Here is a 21524-nt window from a genome sequence, read left to right on the forward strand (position 1 = left end):
TCCCGCTGCCAATCGGATTGTACCACTTTCTGTCCGGCAGGGCAGGCGCGAAAGATGCGTACTCGCCCCGCCCCTTCCCTCCCTCTGGCCCGGCTATGGTGGAGTGAGGGAGTCACATGACTAGGAGGGGCACAAACCAGACCGGCTCGTACCATTCTCAGAGAGAGGGGGGGAAGCGTCGCGAAAGGAAGGATACAAATCAGGTCCCGGAAGTGCCGGGAAGGGAGGTGGGCTCCTCCTCGAGTCCCGTTCGTGGAGTTTGGCCGCTGCACGTGGACCGGACTGGGGCCGCAGCTATGAGCACGTGCTCAGTCTCCAAGGTGAGTCAGGAGGGGGAGGGTGCGCTGCCCCGCCCTCCGCTTCAAAGAAGCCCCCCCCCCCGCGCGCCTGGCTATCGCGTTGCCACGCGGAGATGGCAACGGCGGTCGCGCGTGGTTCGCCGCCCGTTCCTCGAAGCATGCGCTTTGGGGACCCGTGAAGCCGTCTCCTCTCGCTTTGCCAGTCCATACGTCGCGCCTGTAACGCCTGAGAAGGGGCTCGGCTGCCAGGGTGGTTGTCAGAGACGCTTCTTCCCCCTTCCCGCTCAGCTGTAATGAAGAAAGATAAGCGCAGGAGACTCTGAGTCTCTTTTGACCACCAAAATGTGGAAGGAGAAAACCAGGAGGAGGGACAGACATTACTCTCCCACTACTGTTAGAGCCTTATTCAGAAATACGGCTGTTGTAAAAAGCGCACACATTGCACATGCTCTAATACGCCCAGCAGGTGGAATATTTGAAAGGTGCAGCATTTTCTCATCTGGAGATGCAGTGAAGGGATGGGAATTTCCACCTGTTGACTGTCTGACTGGCCTACATCAAGTATTTATTATTATTATTTATAAATTTATATCCTGCCCTTCTCCTGAGGGTCACGTGGTGGTTTACAATAAAAGCACAAAAATACATAACATAGTAGCAAGCAAAAATAATACCCCCAACAGCTTAAAAAGGCCCTAGATTGTTTAATTAGCCAATTAAAAGCAGTAGATCCTCTGCATGGTGGGGGTGAGAAAAGATTGCAAGCCAGTTCGCAGAATAGACTATGCCTGCTCTAGCAAAACCAACCACTTGATAGCCAGGTGCTGGCATGGACTCCTGTCTGAATTGTCCCCACCTTTTTGTTCTCATAAATTTACCCTGGTAATGGTTAGCACTTACCACTTTACTCTGCATATGGATGCAAAGAAGTTTGGCTTGGATAAAGGGAGGAAAGAAAAGGATCAGGGTAAATGTGATTTTCCACATACAAACTGGTGTACACTGCAAAAATTAACCTATCGTTTGAAGCTGGGGTTGTTGTTAACCATGACCTGTACCCTAGGTTTGTCCTATGGTTACTTACAGGCTATGGTTAAGGAGGAAAAACCTTAGCCACGAACCTAGGTTCAGATGTCATGTTAAATCAGACCTTGACTATGCTGCTGTGCCATGCTGAGATAAAAGGATGGGGAGGACCACAGCAATGTGAGCTCTTATCTGATAGCCAGGAAGTTTGGCCAGTGCTGATAACCCATAGTTTATCATGACGTGTAAACCAAGCCGTTATATTTTCCTGCCAATCTAGAATTATGGTAAAATATTCAGTAGTTTTAGTGTTCCCACCTTCCTTCCTTGTTGCTCTTTAGGGCTGCTTTGTGTTCAAGCCAGATTCTAAGAAGGCGAAGGCATCTTCAGCAGGTTAGTACAAATTATGTGTTATGAAACTCCACTTCCCAACAGTAAATTCAGATGGAATTTATATAACGATGCCATCTTTATTTCCCCCTCTGTTCTGGACATCTTTTGTAGTAGATATAACATTTCCTCTGGTATCTATAAAATCAAGGTCTTGAGGGATTCTTTGTTAAAGGATCAGGTCATACTGTAAGTTCCAGATTTAAAATTCTCCACTTGACATTTTCATTGTTTCCAGTGCTGGTATAATATTGAAAAACAGCCACTCTCCTAGCTTTACGCTGTGAATTTATTGACTGCTACGAAGGTCCTTTGTATTTTTAAAGGCAAGGATAGTAGGACAGTATGTCCATCTGTTTTCAAGGTAAGTAAAAGTGAAAAAGTGTTCTTTTGAGTTTATGAGGGTGCTTCTTAGATGTCATTTTGCTCCTTTCTTGTTCAGTTCAATCAACTGCAACTCAGCCTTTGACCTTGCTTCTTGTCTGACCATGGTCAAGTCCATTGTTCATCTTCAGCTTCCCATCATAAACTTAAAATGAGCCAAGGGCTCATGGATGGGTGTTGAAGGATTTTTAGCCAACATACGTATGGTCTCATCCTAGGCAAGTCATTTTCTGTGAGTCTCAGTTCCCCATCTGTAAGTGGAAATAATACAGTGGCTACGCCTCAGGAGCAAAGGCAAGCGCACAAGGATGGATGTGCAGCAGCAGTGAAAAGGTGAATTCTGTGCTAGGAGGCATTAGGAAAGGAATTGAAAATAAAATAGCCAATATCATAATGCCAATATTCAAATCTATGGTGCAGCTACACTTGGACTGTATGTATTTTTAACAAGGAAGGGAAAGTCTTTTAAAAATTGAGTCGTTGCTAAAATACTCCAAAGGATTATCACCATTCTTGTATTGATTATTTTTACCTTATCCATATCCTGCTAGATTAGATTTTTTTAAAAAATTGCCCTCCATCATTGGGAACAATACCAGGAAATAAAAAGCAACGTATTTCAAAGTTGAGTGCTTTTCTATAGCATGCATTGAATAATATGCAAGGAAACCAGTTCTGCATATGTTTTCCATGTATATTGTTCTCTTTACTATTTGCCCTGAAAATATTTTGCAGGGAGGGATAGGGTTTACTGAATATATTTTTAATTTATTTTTCTTCAAATTTTAAGCTACCCTTTTTCATTAAGTTTACAAAAAATAAAACAAAAATGATCAAACTAAAATATATTTAAAAATATAAAGCCATTCCATTTAAAATGATATATTATCAATGGATCACTAAACTACAGCAGCAAAGAACCCAATTATACTGACCACAGACATCTCAACCCCAAAGACTTATTGACCAGTTCATGAAGCTTGGGCTCAATTTGGCTCTTCACCATTGGGCAACTAACAAGAATCACCTTGTCTTTGGAAAAATTGTTGTGTGAATCTATCCTCTGTAGAGGGCTTATTCAAGTAAATATGATACAACATTGCTCAATATTTTTTATGGGCAAACCTAAATACTTGGATCCTCTTTCTCTTCTACACGAAAGTCGGAGTGACACAGAAAAACTAAAATGAGGATGAGAGATTATGGGAGCTGTAGTCAGCAGCATCTGGAGGTCCAAAGATTTCCCATCCCTGACTTAAAGGAACATGGTGATGAAATGTAATTAGGGATTCTGGCTAGAATTTTATACCTACTTAGCTAGTAATAAATCCAAATGAACTTAGCAGGACTTCATTTGGGTTGACATTTATGGATACAGCATTCCATACTGAGGCTGTATAAATCTTACATCTTTCATGGCTATTGATGGGGGTTTCTTCCTGAGCTTTGTCCTGACACAAGTTGCAACTCTTGTTAATTTACACCTCTCCTGTGAAAAAGAAATCTTCAGTATTCTGCTGCACTTAAGTTTTTTCCTTGAGAGGAATTTTGTTTTATAAATATTGAGTGTCGTTTTCCCCCTTGTTTTTCTAGCTGACTATTTTAGTAAAGGCAATACTGACTCAGAGGATAGTGAGCTACGATTTGATACTTGTCAGTTGTTATGGAAACAGATTAAATGTGAAACAGAGGTGAGTGTTGCTGCTTTTAACATCAACCATGAGATTTACTTAAGTCAGTTGTGTCTTGGATAGGGGAAGGAAGCTTGCAGCGAGGAAATAATGTGGCATGCAGTCTTGTCTTTTATTTAGGCTGTATGATGGGTGAAACAGTGAGACTTTGAGCAATATTTTATACCCAAACTACTCCTTAACCTCTTAAGGCACTTTTTGCAGACTATCTGTACACATATATTGTGGATATCTTTCTACAATGTGTGAGCTGTTAGGAATGAGCTTGTACAAGGAGACTGATTGAACCTCCCTAGAGCAAACCATGCGTATGCTTTTCCCCGTCAAGAATGAATTCCACATTCTTGGTCATCAATATGCATGTAAATTCCCAATGGATAGCCTGGTAGAGAAGGTTTTGTAAATTAAAAGAGAGTTTTGTTTTACCTTTTAGGCTGTTCATGTATAGTGCTGTTATTAAGACTTCAGTCTTCCGCCCTGTTGCTATCTGTAAATATGTAGCAGTTGACCTAAACGTATTTCGGCTTGAACAGCCCCCCTTCCAACAAATATTGAGGAGGTCGAAGACACCTTGGCCCCCTAGAGTTGGTGCACCTGCTTATGGCTGACAGAAACAAGTTGGATTCTGCTTGTACTGTACATCTTGTGGCATGGCCTCAGCATGAATTCAATGATGTCACTGTCTCAGTTACTACTTAATTTGTTCCTTTTTTGCTGAGCAACATTTGAACATACAAGCTGCTCTGGAATTTCTGTCTTTGAACCACTAAAGGGATCGGATCTTTGACTTTTTAGGGTCATATCCGTCTTATGTAGCGACAAGTAAGGAATTGAATTTTTCCTACAACTGATTCCCCATCCCCCATATCTGTCTGAATGGCTTTAAGAACCCCATACTCTGCTTATCAAATAGAACATTTAAATTGGAATAATGAGTTGACTGAAACAGCTATGGAAACCACGGAAACAGTGCATATAAACAATTGCCAGGAAACCTAAATAATTATGTGCTGTTGTATCTTGATTAACCTTTGGGGACTGTTCTTTAAAAATACACAGAATAACAATATGTATCTTTATTCAGGCAACTAACAAAGTTCTGTGCATGTTACCTTTTTAACAGCAACTACAAGAGGACTTGAATAAAAAATTGTTTGATAACCTCATAACATTTTTGAGACAATCTCATTCAGACTTCCAAAAGAAGAAAACAGAATGGGCTTGTCAAATGAAGTCCAGCGAAATTCCCACTGCAGCTGTTGTTCTAGGTAACGTTTTAGCTGGCATTTTTATTTATTTATAGTAACTGCCATAACTTTGTACGAATCCTAAAATTAAGAAAAAAGAGAGATTGGGGAGAAGACTTAATATAGGCAAGGCTCATAACATTAAGGATTGTTAATGGCCAGATTAGACATGTTGGCAACATATTTGCCAGACAACGGCTAATGCTAACACAGGCTTTTCAGCAGTTTGCAAAGTACTGTAAGAAAAGCCAATTACACAAACCTTAAAATATAAACTGTTACAATTAACATAGGCAATGATGCAGTTCTATTAAAATGCAATGTTGTATCCAACATCACAGGTCCATGCATGCAACATACTTCTGCATGTGCAGTGGAACTTCCACTTCCTCTCCTGCCACCTCCAGACCCCTCCCAGGCCCCATCTGCTGTAGAGAGTTAGGGGACTGTGGAGCAGATTTGGCAGGCATATAGGGGGAGGAGAGGAAGGGGAAATCCCATTGCACTAATGTGTCCATTTGCTGTGTTAGATACAACCCACACCAATCAACCCAGAAGGCCTGGGTCAAAAGATGAAAGGAATATCTGTATAAACAGGTGCGAGATTCTTCTACAGCTGGTCAGCTGCCAGTACAGATGGGTCCTTGGGTTTCAGCAGGGAGTGATAACACTGGTGTTGCCAGTGAAAACTCATGTCTGTGTTACCATAAGGCATTAATCATCAGCCGTAACAAGACTAATGAGTTCCATTTGTTGATCTTAAGGCCTGTACCAAGCAATTGAGGGGTATTTGCTCTTTCAGTAATTTCATACAGAGCTTCCTTTTTTTAGATCAGTATGTCGGAGACGGGATCTGCCCCGGTTACATAAGGTGGTGAGTTGTTCACTTTTAACAGCAAAAGGGCACACAGGCAGATGCACATTGCAGAGAGACAAACCACAAAGAGCTTTTCTCCTCAGCTGAGCTCCATCCAGTACTCGTTTAGGCTGCAATGCTAACATGGGAGTAAGCCAATTAAATTCAGTGGGACTTACTTCTGAGTAGACTTGGTTAGGATTACACAACTCCCTTCCTATGGTAAGAGATACTGCTTATATCTGAGAGGATCACTTTTTCCATAGTGTTGCGTTCCTAGATTTACTTCCAATAATCCTTAGATATTTCTCAGTAGAGATGTCCTAGCAATTTTCTAAAAGCACGAGTGAGGAAAATATATTTTCTTAAAGATGGTGGGGAAGGTATAGAATATACAGACCAGATTATGTATTCAAACTGATGAAACTGCTATTAAATTAACTTTGGTGTCATCCCAGACCAGAGTTCATTGTCCGAGTAAAATAGTTTAAACATTTTGTCTCACATTTGTAGCTAGCAAAGATTTGTGTTTGCCACAACCAGCTGGTGGAGGGGCAAGGACTCATTGGATGCCACCCTGTGATTGAAGCTCAGGGCAACTGTGAGGCCTTGCTCTCCTCCCAAGCTTCTGAGCTGGGAAAGAGGGAAGGATAGGAGTCATCTTTCCTTTGCTGATTCATTACATTTAATGTGTTGGCAAATTATTGGATATGTGCCACCTTCATTGCCAGAGCCTAGTTATTTCAGTTTTGTGCCTACACATTCCTTCTAGGGTGTAAATTATTTCTTTTGCCTTTGCTTTTCTATGCCTTTAGTTGTTTTGTTGCTTCTTCACTCAAGCTGCAGATCCCTGTTATATTGTTTTAATACTGTCTCAGTTTTAATATGGAGAGGTAAAACAAAGGCCCAAACCTCCCTTGGGCATGCATTACTAGTTGCATGACCTTTGGATCGCGGCCAGTGTGAGGGGAGGATGTCCTTTTGGATTTCTACCTCTTTGCATTTTTGCATTTATGTGTAGATTTAACAGTATGTCCTCAGTTCCTTTGTCTAAGAGCCAGTTCTCATGTCAGCCTCATAATGAGGCATAACAAGTACAGACGCTCCCCCTCTGTCTGAGCAATCTACTTCCAACACCACAAATGGTTGTAGATTCTAATGCACCCTCCCCCCTCCTATTGTCTCATTCAGTCTGTCAGCATCTGTTTTCTCCTTGAGAGCAGGACATGAAAAAGGGCAAATGAGAATGCTGGAACTGCAGCAATTTAAGTCTGTGTTGAAATTAAATACAAAAAAAAATAACAATTGCAAATTGGTTACTGGTAGTGTTCTTGCTTAAAAATGAGATCTTTATATTTTTTACAAATGGGTTTCCTTATATTTTCCACCCACCCACCCCAAATAACATCCTGGATATAGATTTTAAGCTAGCAGGCCTATTGTTCCAGATATTCTTTGAGGTTAAGCATTATATTGTTGTGTCTGATCAATTTGGACATCTCCTGTTTCATGGTAACAGTTAGTGGCTTAAATGTCTACAGCCAATTCCTTGCTACAGAGAAAGTATATCCTAGTTTAATTAAAAGTAGTGAAATGCTATTTAAAGGGCTCTTTTAAAAAAAACCCTGACTTCTGTCCTTCACATATTATAAATGGTGACTTTGCTTATTACTTGGCCACGATTAATTTCTTCAGAAGTTACGGAAGGGAAATAGGCACTGAGCAGTTAAGATTGCATCTTCTGACAAAAGTTGATTGCTTTATTGATCAGTCAGCCCACAGTTTGCTTACCCTTCCTCCTACTTCTTATGTGCTTGTAAATTTTCCTTTCCTTTCTTTCACTAGAGAAGAGGGGAATATATTGACCTTTAAAATAAGTTAAGATATGCAAGGCAGATAAAGTGACTGTTCCTGAGGTTATATATGGAGCCTTCCTTTAAGTTAAAAATGTTTCTGTTAATCACTTTTTTCTAATTCAGGCTGCAAGTTCTAGTTGAGACTTGCTGTATATATTAAAATATATATTTAACTACTACAATGTAGATATAGTTCAAGATAGTCATTCTTACTTCAGTACTGTTTTACTTCTACAAGTGTAAAATGATTATATGGTAAGCAAGATAGAAAAGTAAATTCTGTCATGTTTAAATGCAAACAGCACAATTCTGACTTGTCTTACTCCTAGGTGTCAATGTTATGGACCATGATTTGACATTTAAAAGCCTCTCAGAAGTTCTTCATGATGATGTTACTCCTTTTGTAGTGTCCCTGAGGTCCAAAGAATGCCCAGGTAAAATAGGCTTTTTACTTAAGTAGCATGCAGAATATGGGAAGTATCCCTAGAAATACAGTATATTTAGGCCTTTCCATCATTAGCCCTGGCAGTCAATGTTTGCTTTCATCGAAGTGCTTATTTATTATTATTATTATTATTATTATTATTATTATACCCTGCCCATCTGGCTGGGTTTCCCAGCCACTCTGGGCAGCTTACAGAATATGTAAAGCATAAGAAAACATCAAGCAATCTGACTCCTAGTTCTTTCTGTTCAGACAAATTGGTAAAGGTGCTGTTAAAATAATACAGAACACAAGAAGCTGTGGGGGTAGCTTGAGTAAAAAGGACAAAGGGTTTTTTTTGCAAGGGGGTAAGCATGGAGAAGAAGAGTTATTTCAAGTACTTACACATAAGAGAGTCAAATGACTTTTGTATGTATTATGTGTTGTATATAAACATATTACAGCTTTGGTAACATTCCAAACAAAAAACTGAAGTTCGCCTTAGCTCCTGCACTGTTGGCTTTTATAGAGATGCAAGTAGTCAGTGCATATTCAGTGCTTCTCCTTTTGCCAGCCTGAGACCTCTAACTGGAGGTGTCACAAACTTAATCAGGAATTTTTTATGTGCAAAGTATGAATTCTACACTGAGTGGTGCTGTTTGAAACTGTGCAAAATAAGCACACTTTATTCAATTTTCTATATTTTAAGAATCTTGGCTGAAGAACTTGGTTTACCTTTAATGTAAATTTGATACAGGATTTGGTTGGTTGGTTTAGTTCTTGAATGAAAATTAGTGAAGTGAACAAGTCTTAGTCACATAATTCCTTGAAAAATACAGTTATTTATATTTTTTAACAAGATTGCTGAAAAATCTAGTATTTTCATTATTATTTTAAATATTTCTGTATGTATATTTGTATTGTCAAGGCATAAAACAGCTTCTACAAAAGCTGATGATTCAGCTGATGGGCTGTCATGTAGATGTAGACTCATCCGAAGAAGAACATTCCAAGCTTTCCTCAAATAGGATACGCTGCTCGGTGGCGTCTCTTATTGATTGGTATAGGAACATAACCAAGGTAAGCTTCAGAATTCCCTATTGTAAAGTGTCACTGTTTTCCAGACTTAGTTCCTGGCAGAATTTTCTCTGATTTGCCCCATCTAGTCAAAAAGCTTTATTGGTGAGGTATAGATTACATGTGTTGGGATAGATGTAAAGTAGTTTAATGGATAATTCCTCTTCCTAGGGAATTCTGGGAATTGTAGCTGTGTGAGGAATAGGGGTTTCCTAACAACTCACAGCACGTTTCCCAGGATTCTTTGGAGGAAGCTATGATTGTTCAAAGTTGTATGATGATGCTTTAAATCGATAGCACAGATGGTGGCTTGGTCTTGCTAAGGTAACAATTTACACTGTCAGTCTTAATAAAAGTTAAGATAACACAAGAGAGGGTTTTTGTTTGTCCCCCATCCCTCCACTTTGTATATATATGTTAATTACATGTATATTCCTTCTCTTATCCACCATGAACTCAACAAAATCTCCTACCCAGGCACTGATTTTAAGCCTATTTAGCTTCAGCAAGGTTGCTGCATCATGTTGCCTTCAAACCATGCCCCTGGGGCGTTACGTTCGACGAGAGATTTAATTTTCTTTTCATACTTCCCCCCAACATGCACTATGACTTGAAGGAAACCGATACCGAATCTCCATGCAGAAAAAGGATGTTCTCTTCCAGACATCTGGAATCTCCTCCAGTTGTAGTAATTTTCAAAGACTTGGAAAGTTTCACAACCAAAGTTCTGCAAGATTTCATATTTATTAGCAGGTAATATGATAGATTACACAAGGGGGCGGGGTCTGTTCTAATTCATGAAATTAACTGATAATCTTGATTCATGCCTGCATTATTATTTTTTTCTGTTGCATAGTAAGTACAAATGCAGGTTTGGGTTTCTCTGTTGTGTCATTTGAAGGTTAAATTATAGGGGCACAGTGATGTGTACAATTCAAATGTGGAAGCAGACTTGTAGCCCACTCCTATGCATTTCCCGCCCCCCAAAAGTAAGCCAATAAGGTTGCAATGCAGTGCATGCTTACCTGTGAGTAGTATATCTCATTTAACTCAATGGGACTTTTGTCTGAGTAGTCACAAATGAAATTGCATGGTGGATTTAGATTTTAAAAAAGAATCCCAGGAAGTGTGCATAGAATAATAGCCAAAAAATACTTAGAGAACAAAATAGGAAAAATCTCTGGGATTTCTGAACAAACACTGGCTTGATGTAAAGTGGTGGAGCTAGCTGAAAAGTGGTCTAGAAATCAAATAAGAACCTCAGCATAGTTTTAAATTTTCTTTTTTCTTTTATTGACTAACAAAGCCAGTGGCACTTGGTGTTTTAAATATAAAATAGCGATTAGGCACAAAAGTCAACCTCCTAATTCTGTGAAGGTAGGCTTGAAAGTATGTGTGCATTAGTGGATGGAATCTCAAAGCCAGGAGGTCTCTGAGCAGCATCTTCAGGAGCAAGGACTGTGTTTGTGCCCTGCACCACACTTTATCTGTCTTCACACCAGCAGAGGTAGAATAAATCATGCAAATAAGCAAACGTGGAAGTTGTCTTTGCATAGTTTACAAAGAATGCAGCCTTTCTTGCTGTGTAGTACTTAATTTTTGCTGCACCCAAACTTGTAGGTTTCCTTTGTTCTATATATCACTTTCAGTTATAATTTGAACTTGAGATATGGTGAAAAGGAAAGCTTCAGATTTATTTGATTTTAATCTACTTTCAAATATATAATTCAGCTGCAGCTCTGGCTGTCCAGATGTTGCTGGACTCTCTACTCCCATCAGCCCTAGCCAGCGTGATCAATCCTCATAGATGATGTAGTTCAAGGCCGCAGGTTCTCCATCCTGCCTGCGGTCTTGAACTACAGATACTGCACTGAGCAGGGAGTTGGACTAAGTGGCCTCCAAACAAAACCCCATGATTCTGTGATAATTGGCACAGCACAACGTGTACTATTAAACTGAGCACAGTGTAATAGCCGTGTTACAGTAGCCAACACAGGACTTGACAAAGCTCCTCTTTATGATGTCTTCCTGGGAACTGTCAGCCCCCTGACAGGCCACAATATGCAGCTGGTTAGCTCTATTCTCTTTGGTGTGTATCAAGTTGTACATGCCTAAACTAGGATTGCCAGAAGGATTTAAAGGCCACGTTCCACATGAATTGAGGGTGTGAATTCTAAAATTACGTTTTTGCTTCCTCGTCTCATTAGTATTGACACCACTGTATTGTTTAATGCCAGGGTGGGTGGTGGTGGAATGTATTGCCCTCTGATCATGATATGCAAACTTAATTTTCCCTTCCTGTCTTTTTCTCTTATGTGACATAGTCATTGTATACATGAATTTCCACTGGTACTTATTTTTGGAATTGCCACCTCTCCAATGATCATCCATAAGTTACTTCCTCACACAGTTTCCTCTTCGCTATGTATAGAGCTCTTCCAGTCTCTTTCATGCAAAGAGCATTTGACTAAAGTAATTGACAAGGTAATTGCCTTTTTTTAACTAGAAAGGAAAAAGTAGATTTTATTAAATGATATGGTAAAAGTAAAACTAGATTTTTGAATGCAAGGCAACACCCTTGTAAATGTGTCTTGTATATGTTGGGAGAACCCGTCAAATTATGTATTAAATTGAAAGGAACAAGGTTTTAATAAATGTTATTTACTTCTTTTTTACTTCAGCTACTCCTGACAAACCAGTTTCCCTTTAAACTTAGTGAGAAAGTTCTGCAGGTGCTACTAAATATATTTTTATACCATGATTTCTCTGTTCAGAACTTCATCAAGGGATTTCAGGTAAGAACAACACAGTTGATTAGCTTTAGATGTTACACTTCTAGAAAACTTAGGTTTACTACTTCACTGTGAAAATTAAGGCAGTTTCTGGATTATTATAACACTGCAGACTGCAACTGGGTTTCATATGATTGAGTACTTCTACTTACTTCCCTGCACAAACAGAACTGGCATGGAAAGGAGAAGAACCCTTCTCTTTGATGTCTGCTTTCTGTGTACAAAATCCCCACTTATGTAATGGCACTGTTTCACCTAGAACCGATTGATGGGTTACAATCGCTGATTTAGCTGGGGACCACGCATGTGTCTTACAACATTGAAATGAAAGAACAGTGGTTTGGCTGATTGATTTCACTCAGAAGAAAAAGGAAATAGTAGGAAATGAATGGGTAGGAAGATAAAATTTGTAAACTTTTAAAAAAATCTATTGAGTGATTCCTTCAAGAAAATACATGGAGTCAGCATGATATCTTTCTGTAACACTGCTGACCCGGTGAATAAATCTTATCAGATCAGTTATGTATACATTAATGGGCTGATTTCATAACTAATCCATCTGGTTGCATATTGTAAATGTACTCTACAACTGGCATAATTGCTGTTTGTTCAGAGTATATAATATTGAGCAGCAGTGGTGTTGGTTGCAATTGCAGAGCGGGGAGGAAAGAAAAAAGCTAAGAGCTTGATTATTGGTCCCTGTGGATAAGTGTTTGTTTTCCTTTTAGTGATTCTGCAACCTGATTTATTGCCATATTTTAAAATATGCATTGCACATGGTTTCAGCTTGATGCTAATTATTTAACAAAATAGATATATATTTCAAATTGCTAACAATATTTCTCATATTTTGGAAATCAAAACCTTTTGAAATCTTAGCATCGATATGCACTGTGATTACCTTGTTGTCTGCAGCTCTCTCTTTTGGAGCATTGTTATTCCCACCCACTCAGTGTGCTGTGCTGTGAGATCCAAGAAGCTAGGAAGAGAACAAAAATGTTATCACACAGTCAGTGTGAAAACATTCGAAGACTGCCATCTTTTAGAAGGTAAAAGACGAAAATAAACCACTGCCTGCCTTGAACTGAATTTCTTTTCAAGTTTAGCCTTTCACATGTGGTTATATATGGCTCGTATAGTTGTGTGTAATTTCATTTGAGGCTGCATGTGTGCTGTGCAGAGAGGACTCTGGAACCTGGCCTTGAAAATGACCATATTCCAATGGATCTATGCATGCATGGGAGACAAACTGCTAGAGGGTACTTTTGCCATTTTTGCTGCAGCCACTTGCTGTGCTGAATGTGCAAGCTCCATTTTAAACTGAAAATCAACTTTCCTTGATAGCAGCATGCAATGGAGTACATTTAGCAGGATTTCTGGCAGTCAAAAAGTTGATCTTCCTGTGCCTTTCCCTCTATCAACAGATGCCTGTGGGAAACCTGCAAATAGGACCTTCTTTGGTTTCCAGCAACTGGTATCCAAAAACATACTGCCACTGACTATGGAAGCAGAGCAGAGCCATCATGACTAGTAGCCACTGAGAGCCTCATCCTCCATGAGTTTGTTTAGTCCTTTTTTAAAGCCATCCAAGTTGGTGGCCATTGCTGCCTCTTGTGGGAGCAAACTCCATAGTTTAACTTTACAACTTTGATGGTCTCCCCTCTGCCTGCAGTCCCCCACTCCATCTCCAACACTATTCCCCAACACTGTGGAGCAGATTTTTGGAGGGTGCAAGAGATCACAGAGAGAAGGGAGAATTTGCGGAAGGTAGTTTTTCCACCCCTTACGCCAGCAAGTGCAAAGTCTAGATCCAAGCCATGGTTAGTTTCTCTTATGTTTAGGAAGATAATATGTAATATCCTTCTCCATCATCATTATTATTTTATTTTATATTTTAGACATGCGTATTCCAGATGGGACAATAATAACAGTTCACTTAGTATAAACTGGTAGATTCCTAAGGTTCCAAAATACTGTAATGAGGTGACTTCCTGAAGTTACTACCTTAAAAAAATGAAAGAAATGATATTGTATGGTTTGGTTTGGCTTTTCATTTTTTGAAGCACACTTTTCTTTTCTCTTCAGGTTTGTTGAAAACCAAGTATCAAACAAGCAGACAGTTCTGTTGACAGATGATGAATGTTTAAAGGTAAAATGTAGACTGAAAAACCCTTACGCTTTTAAACCCCTGAGTTCAAGCATTCTTTCCTACTCTGCTAAACAGGAGTGGGATCAAGGAGCAGCTCTGCTCCCAGTATTGCTTGCTCCATCTAAGCCCTCCTCCAGTATCCATGCATACAACATGTATGTTTTTAGGGAGAGGGGCCTCTTCACATGCCAAGGTTTTCCCTAGAATCTGGTGATTGTTCAGGGTTTGATGAACAGGTGATCAACATAAGGTATGACAAATCTTTTGGATAGCATACATTTCTGTGTGAAGCAGGAATGGGGAACCTGTTTCAGTGGAGAGATGCATGGTGTTAAGAGGCAAAAGTTGGCAGAGCAATGAATGTATATGTCACTTTGGTACAGTAGACAAGTTTCTACACACATGTGCGTGGACACACACACCCTTTTTATTCTCCACCCGGCCAAGTAAGAAGCATCATTGGAGTTTGAGGACACCTTCCAGCTGTGCAAAAACACTCAAGGAGGATGAAAAGCAGAGCCAGTGAGGATGTGGAGAAACCTAGAGGGCTGCATTTGGTCCCCAGCCCTGATATAAAGCAGCCTGATGTTGCAGAATTACATTCCATTGAAGTCTTTCATATTACACATTTGATAATGTGAGCCAAACCCATACAGTATTTTCATGTGTTATGTGTAACCAGCCCATTCACTAAGTACGGCTTGTCTCTTCGACCTGAGCATGCATAGGATTATATCCTTCCAGTAGCACTATGCTGCTTTTATGTATTCAGAAGTCAGTCCCATACAGCTTAGTGAGGCCTGCTGTTGAATGTGGAATGAATTACAGCTTCAGATGTTTATATATTTGCTGAGAAAATTCATAAGTATTAGAAAAGTCAACTGAGGGATAAATGAACTACTGATTAGAAAGCTCTGTCTTACTAAAAGGTCCATTTCTGATATGTCCAGTTTTTTATACAATATAATGCAGAATGTCCAGAAAGACTTATATCTGATATGCATTAAAATGCTGCTCTGTTGTCTTGGAAGTGAAAGATTCTGTTTGGAAGATCACCCTCCTCAAGTCGTCTTTATCTGCTAGAAATCATTCATCAAATGAGAGAGAGTGGCAAACAAGGGCACGGAAAGCACCAGTGATTCAGTGCTGCATCTTTCCAACTTAGATAAGGCTTTCATAAAACTGAAATTAAATCTTCCTCCTCTGGGAATTGTCAGACTTTATTTCAAAGTTATAACATCGGTTGAACTTAATAGAAAAACCTGCCAAAAACAGCCCAATACCATCAAATAGAAGGCCATAGCACAAAATTATCTGTCAGATGCATCCAATAAATTTAGCAGAACTGGCACACAAATGGATTTCCTCTGTATATAAGGGGCTGAAAGTAAAATTTGTGTGATAGGAAGATATAATCTCTGATCAAATAGTTCTGCTAGAATAGAACAAATGGACTAACTTCTCAAAATACTGGCTTCTTCCATCTGTAAATTATAAGAAAATTTGCCGGGCTTTGTTATGGCACTAAGTTTTCAGTCTTTGTCAAAGATTTATGTAGTCTTCTATTCCCTATATGAAGGTAGGCATTAAGGGTTTGACTACACCAGGGGTCAGCAACCTTTTTCAGCCGTGGGCCGGTCCACCATCTCTCAGACCATGTGGTGGGCCAGACTATATTGGGGGGGGGGATGAACGAATTCCTATGCCCCACAAATAACCCAGAGATGCATTTTAAATAAAAGCAGACATTCTATTCATGTAAAAACACCAGGCAGGCCCCACAAATAAACCAGAGATGCATTTTAAATAAAAGGACACATTCTACTCATGTAAAAACATGCTGATTCCCGGACCGTCCATGGGCCAGATTGAGAAGGCGATTGGGCCGCATCCGGCCCACAGGCCTTAGGTTGCCTACCCCTGGACTACACACACCCATAGTTTTATTTGTTGGCTTTTATAGAAAGAACAATGAGGTTCATTTTAGCCAAGAGATAAGAAGTTTCACCTTCAGACACACATGGGCACAGCTTGCTGGAGTTGTAAGCCGATCTCAGACACAAATGAACTTCCTACAGGAGATCTTTAGTCACAACTAATTTAAGACACATTGATTTCAATGCATCTGCTCCTAGGTATGGTTAAGTCTTGATCCAAACCATCCTCTCATAATTTTGAAGATTCACTGTTTAGGAAGTAATTGCTTTATTTAAGACTTTTTATTTTCTGCCTTACCCACAGTAGTGGATTTCTTTTAAGGGAAGAGAGCCTGTTATTCACCTGTATACCAAATTGGTGTAAAATAATGATAGTAAAATGGGGAGAATAGAAAATGCCATTGCTTTCTCTCTAATAGTTGCCACCCACTGCCCTGGATATTGTGGGACCCACAATGTGGGTGCACTCCTTTACATCAGGAGGCAGATTCTTTGAAGAAAGATTGCCCAGGGATTGGTCTTGAAAGCACCTTTCACTTTCACCCTAGAGCCAGTCTTTCTCCTGCCTGCTTTACTTCTGTTATAGATGGTTACTATTATTTGTTCATTATAAGCTAGCTAGCTAGCACATATGAATAGAGTTCATTGTACTCCGTTTGAGGAATATAATAGCAGTTCTTTCTACGTTGTGTGCCTCTTCTTCACAGGTATTAAAGCAGCCTTCTCCTGATTTGTCACTATAGAATCATTATTTTGAATTAATTTGGTAATGATATTTGGCAAAATATTTGTGATGGTGGTCCATATGAAAGATGTTTCAGCCAGCTTTCTCCCCAAACCCTTTCTGTGCAACAAGTTCATTTTTATAAACCATTATCAGAATAAAAGGGCACACATCAGAAGTAAAAACAGTTTGTAAGGTGGGTTTTTTGGGTGTGTGTATGTGTGTGTTTTTGAAAATGCTTGATTATTTTTTTGAAAATGCAGATTGAAAATGCTAGGCTGAGTCTGTGTTTAAATGTAGATGATGGTCTTTTCTTTTCAACCTTAGGGAACAAAACTTTATCTTACTTTGATCCAATCAGCAATAGGGTAGAGTGGACATTTTCAAGATTATTTTCTTGAGGACAAGCAACGTTTAATTTAAAAAAACTGATTATTGGCATTCCAGCATGAGTCCTAAGACTAACCCTATACACACTTACCTAGGAGTAAATTTCATTGAACTTTGAGTAGACATGTATCAATTTGTGCTGTAACTTGTGCAGTTGGACTATAGGCTCCCAGTTGCTTGCTGTGGCAAGTAGTAGGCTAATCAGACATTTTTCTTTATCAATTTAGGAAACAACACAAGAATTGCTGCAAGACCTACATACTTACCACGAAAATTATTTTCCAATTCTGTGTTGTCTTCATGCTTTCACATCTTCTCTTCCCAAGTATCCGTTAGGCAAACAAGTATGTACAAATCTCTTCTGCTTCATGTTTTCACATCTTGAGGAGTTTGAATTCATTTTGCAGTCCTGTTACTTCACTATCTCTGCAATAGAGCCCAAGCACTACTGAGTTTATTTGTCTTACATTTTACTGTTAGTATCACCCAATATATGTGAATGTACACCCATCTCAGTAGTGTCCTCGACTCTAAAGCAAACGCTTAGGTTTTTAGGCCTAGTTACATTGGGTTGCATCTTAACCTGCTGGCCACAAATGGAAAGGCTCCAGATGGACCTGCAGAGAGTCCTCTGTGAACCAAATGCTGACGTGGTGGAAGGAAGAGGTGACTTCTGCTTATCTTTTTCCTACCTCCTGTCCCCCAGAGCTACCTCCTAAACTGTTCAATATGATCTCCCAAGTGTCTGAAGCAGATTTTCAGAGGGAGGAGATATAGCAAAAATCATCACCCATGCAGGAAAGCGTTCAGTTCATGGAGCTCTGTTCTGCATAACCTTGGAGGATCAAAGATTTGGAGCCATCTAATTGCTTTGGCACAGACGTGGGTGGCGCTGTGGGTTAAACCACTGATCCTCTTGGGCTTGTCGATCAGAAGGTCGGCGGTTTGAATCCCCGTGATGGGGTGAGCTCCCGTTGCTCGGTCCCAGCTCCTGCCAACCCAATAGTTTGAAAGCACGTGAAAGTGCAAGTAGATAAATACCTTCAGACAGGAAGGTAAAGGGCATTTTCGTGCACTGCTCTGGTTCACCAGAAGCGGCTTAGTCATGCTGGCCACATGACCCGGAAGCTGTACACCGGCTCCCTTGGCCAATAAAGCGAGATGAGCGCTGCAACCCCAGAGTCGTCCGCAACTGGACCTAATGGTGAGGGGTCCCTTTACCTTTTAATTGCTTTGGCATCCTTCTGGAAGTCAGTACAGTACTTGAAACTGCACTCTAGTTAAAGGGCTAGGAAATAATAAAAGATACATTTCCCAAGGGACAGTTATAGTAGCTTAAGTCAGTAGTGTAGATTTATGTGTATCCCATATCACGCAACTGTCCTGTTTGGGACAGGACACTCTAGATTTACAGAAGCCACTTGACTTCTGATGCCAATCCCGATGTCCCATTTTGGTTCTCACCACCATTGCTGCCACAGCCACCAATGTACTTCTGGAAGCTAGTGCCACACTCACCCGGGAACCAAAAGAGTGTGGAACCAAAAGATGCAAGTTTGTTGGTGCCACACTCTCATATTCCTCCAGTACTGCTTCCGGAAGTTTGTGAGTTTATGGCAGTGGGCAATGGTGGGTAAAGGGCTGCTGGTGGCAAGATGCAGGCGGGAGGCAGAGGCGGCAGTGTGTAAGGGCAGTGGGATGGTGCGGAGGGGGAAGCAGCAGTGGTGCACACAGGCAGATGGGGGTGGAATGGTGTGGGGGCAGCGGGGGGAGGGGAGGCCAGCAGAATGGTGCGGCAGAAGGGAGGTTGTGTCCTGATTTGCACTCCCAGGGTTTTTGAGGGTATGATATTCATCATTTTTGCTTTTCCTAACCATCATTTTCAACTGAATTGGTTTTCTTTGTAATCTGGGTCTTGGGCTACAAGCACTCCCCCTACCCCATTTTAAAGATCTGAATGGTGTTGAGTCATCCACATTTGAGGTCACTTGAGTCCTGAGGACTTCCAGCTTTTCATGAAAATGGCAATAACATAGCCCTTGTGTTTTAGATTTTTTTTAAAAAAAATGCTAAATTTAATCTATTCCGTGATTGTAAAACATTCTCTTCTATTTAACAGATCAGAGAGTTATATTGCACATGTTTGGAAAAGAAAGTGTGGGAAACAGAAGAATATGAGTCAGCTATTCAGCTGGTGAGGTAGCCTTCTTTCCATTTTCTTCTTGTGTTTTAGATATTTTAAATGCCTCCATCTGCTATTCAAGAAGAACTTAAGAATGTTGCCAAACAGGAAGCTTTTTTGTAACTGACCGCATTGTTTCTCTTCGATAAAGTGGATGTTTTTAATTTACATTTCTATCCTTTATAGTGGGGTTGCCAGCAGGGATACAGAGCCAAACTCTAATTTTTCGTTCATGCTTAGTAATGCTGTGAGGAAAACCATTCAGCTCTTAGATCTGTTCACTGTGTCCTGTTACATTTCATCCCCACCTGTTTTCTCCAAGGATTTTGGGACAACAGATATGGCTCCCTCCCCCATTTTATTATGTGAACAAGCCAGTGAAGCAAGTAAAAATGAGTCATTGGATTAAGAGATTGAGATTTTGAACCTAGAACTTCCTGTTTCAAGCCTGACACTCTATTCTCACTACATCACTCTGGCTCTCGTCGGTGTGTGCTTATGTATATACATCCTTTCACCTATAGATGTCAGGATTTTGAGAGTATGGTTTTGATTTAGAAGTTCGTGCTGAGAGCCCACCCATCAGCGCTTGCATTGCACCTAGCTAGCCCCAGTGACATTTCTGTGTAATTTCCCATCTTTGCAATGAACTTGCAGTAGCCTTGAATGCGCTGTGTTGAAATATCTTGAGTTTGAATGAAAGGATTTTTACTAATGGAGAAGATTCAGAATAAAACTATTTGAGATTTGTAGATAATAAAGAGTGGAATCCAGATTAAGTTAATTGAATGTAGTTACCTTTGAAATCACTAGGAACTAAGTAATGGCTAAGTTAAGAGTATCTGTGAGCTCTTAGAGTTGCATCATATATAGTGCACAGTTTTGTAACTAGCCAAGTAGGGAATAGTGGGTTCTGTAGATACAGGGTTATAGCCAGTGCTCAACAAATGACATTCCACTCTCACAACAGGATGTTTCTTTTCTCTTCTCTCCCTGTGGACCCCTGAAATTTGCACCCTGTGGAACAGATCTTGATGGTGTGTGGAGGCTCCACAGGAGAGGAAGAAGGAATTCTGTTGCACAAGCAGAAGTCTCTCGTGCGAATGGAGCAGCATTGAATACAACCCAGATACTTAAATGGTTTTAACTTTGTTTCTTAATAGTCCACAGTCTTAAGCAATAAAACTGGTAGCTTGAAACCCATTATGAGTTTTCCATGCTTTTGCAAAAATGCTAGACAAAAGGCCAGGCATTCTGCTAAATGCTTCAAGCAGTTTACTGTGTCTGTAATAAGTTACTAACATTGTTGGGCTGTTTTTTCAGGATGATGGCCAAGGATGAGTTGGTGGTGATTCTTGAAAAATGTGTGGAGATTATTACTTCCTCTTCTTCAGAACAACTTAAAATCCCTTCAGGGAAACTGGAGCAGTACCTGGACCAATTTAGGAATCTTGAAGGTATTTTGTTCCAGTTTATGTTAGAAATTTAAAGTCCATTCACAGCATCAGTCACCATTCTCACTGAAAAGCACTATCAGCTTGGAAAATAGCTTCGGTATACTGGGCACTGTTATAAGAAGAAACTGTTGGCAGACAAAAGAATTATTGAAATGCTTGTCACAGTTACAGCAGACGAGGAAAGTAGGTAGTAATGAAGTCTGTAGGCTTCCCAACTTTTCTGAAATAAGTCAGCAGCAGGCCTCTTTAATTTTAGAAAATGAATTCCTGAAGCAGTAACGTAAATTCCTGAAGTAGTAATGCAAATAAGAAAGTGGCTGTGGGTGGTTTTTTGTGTGCAGCTAACATGTAGACATGCATCAACAGGTCATTGTCATTGTCCTTTTTCTTCATAGGGGTAGCCTAATTTATTTTACTGTACTACACTATTCCTAGACAGACAGCCTATGATAATACCACAGACAGCACTGCTTCTTAAGATAAGGCACACTGCCATTTGCTGAGCATTACTCCAATTAGATCCGCCCTTACCGTACACAGCTTAAACTAAATAGGAGAAATGTTAGTTTTCAGGCCTTGCACTGCCCCTGCATTTGGCCACCTACTTCGTAACTGTTGCTGAATAAGAAGTGAATCCTGTGTT

At 40.1% G+C, this 21524-nt stretch overlaps 1 protein-coding gene across 3 annotated transcripts in view; it reads left to right on the top strand.

The window, feature by feature from the left end:
- Positions 1–125: 125 nt before the first annotated feature.
- The window catches only part of ORC3 (origin recognition complex subunit 3), a 41216-nt gene continuing 19817 nt past the window's right edge, over positions 126–21524 (top strand). For 2 of the 3 annotated variants that reach the window (XM_035109419.2, XM_035109420.2), the window contains exons 1-14: positions 126–320; positions 1667–1718; positions 3693–3790; positions 4914–5058; positions 8079–8183; positions 9102–9253; positions 9867–10003; positions 11575–11734; positions 11932–12045; positions 12958–13091; positions 14128–14191; positions 17470–17586; positions 19362–19441; positions 20748–20881. In XM_035109419.2, coding sequence (XP_034965310.1) covers positions 297–320; positions 1667–1718; positions 3693–3790; positions 4914–5058; positions 8079–8183; positions 9102–9253; positions 9867–10003; positions 11575–11734; positions 11932–12045; positions 12958–13091; positions 14128–14191; positions 17470–17586; positions 19362–19441; positions 20748–20881 — 1516 coding nt within the window. In that variant the 5' untranslated portion in view covers positions 126–296. Of the gene's footprint in view, positions 321–1666; positions 1719–3692; positions 3791–4913; positions 5059–5868; positions 5912–8078; positions 8184–9101; positions 9254–9866; positions 10004–11574; positions 11735–11931; positions 12046–12957; positions 13092–14127; positions 14192–17469; positions 17587–19361; positions 19442–20747; positions 20882–21524 lie in introns of those variants that run through there. The other variant, XM_035109422.2, reaches the window with a different exon arrangement.

This window comes from Zootoca vivipara, chromosome 3, assembly GCF_963506605.1.
Source record: "Zootoca vivipara chromosome 3, rZooViv1.1, whole genome shotgun sequence".
NCBI classification, from domain to species: Eukaryota; Metazoa; Chordata; class Lepidosauria; order Squamata; family Lacertidae; genus Zootoca; species Zootoca vivipara.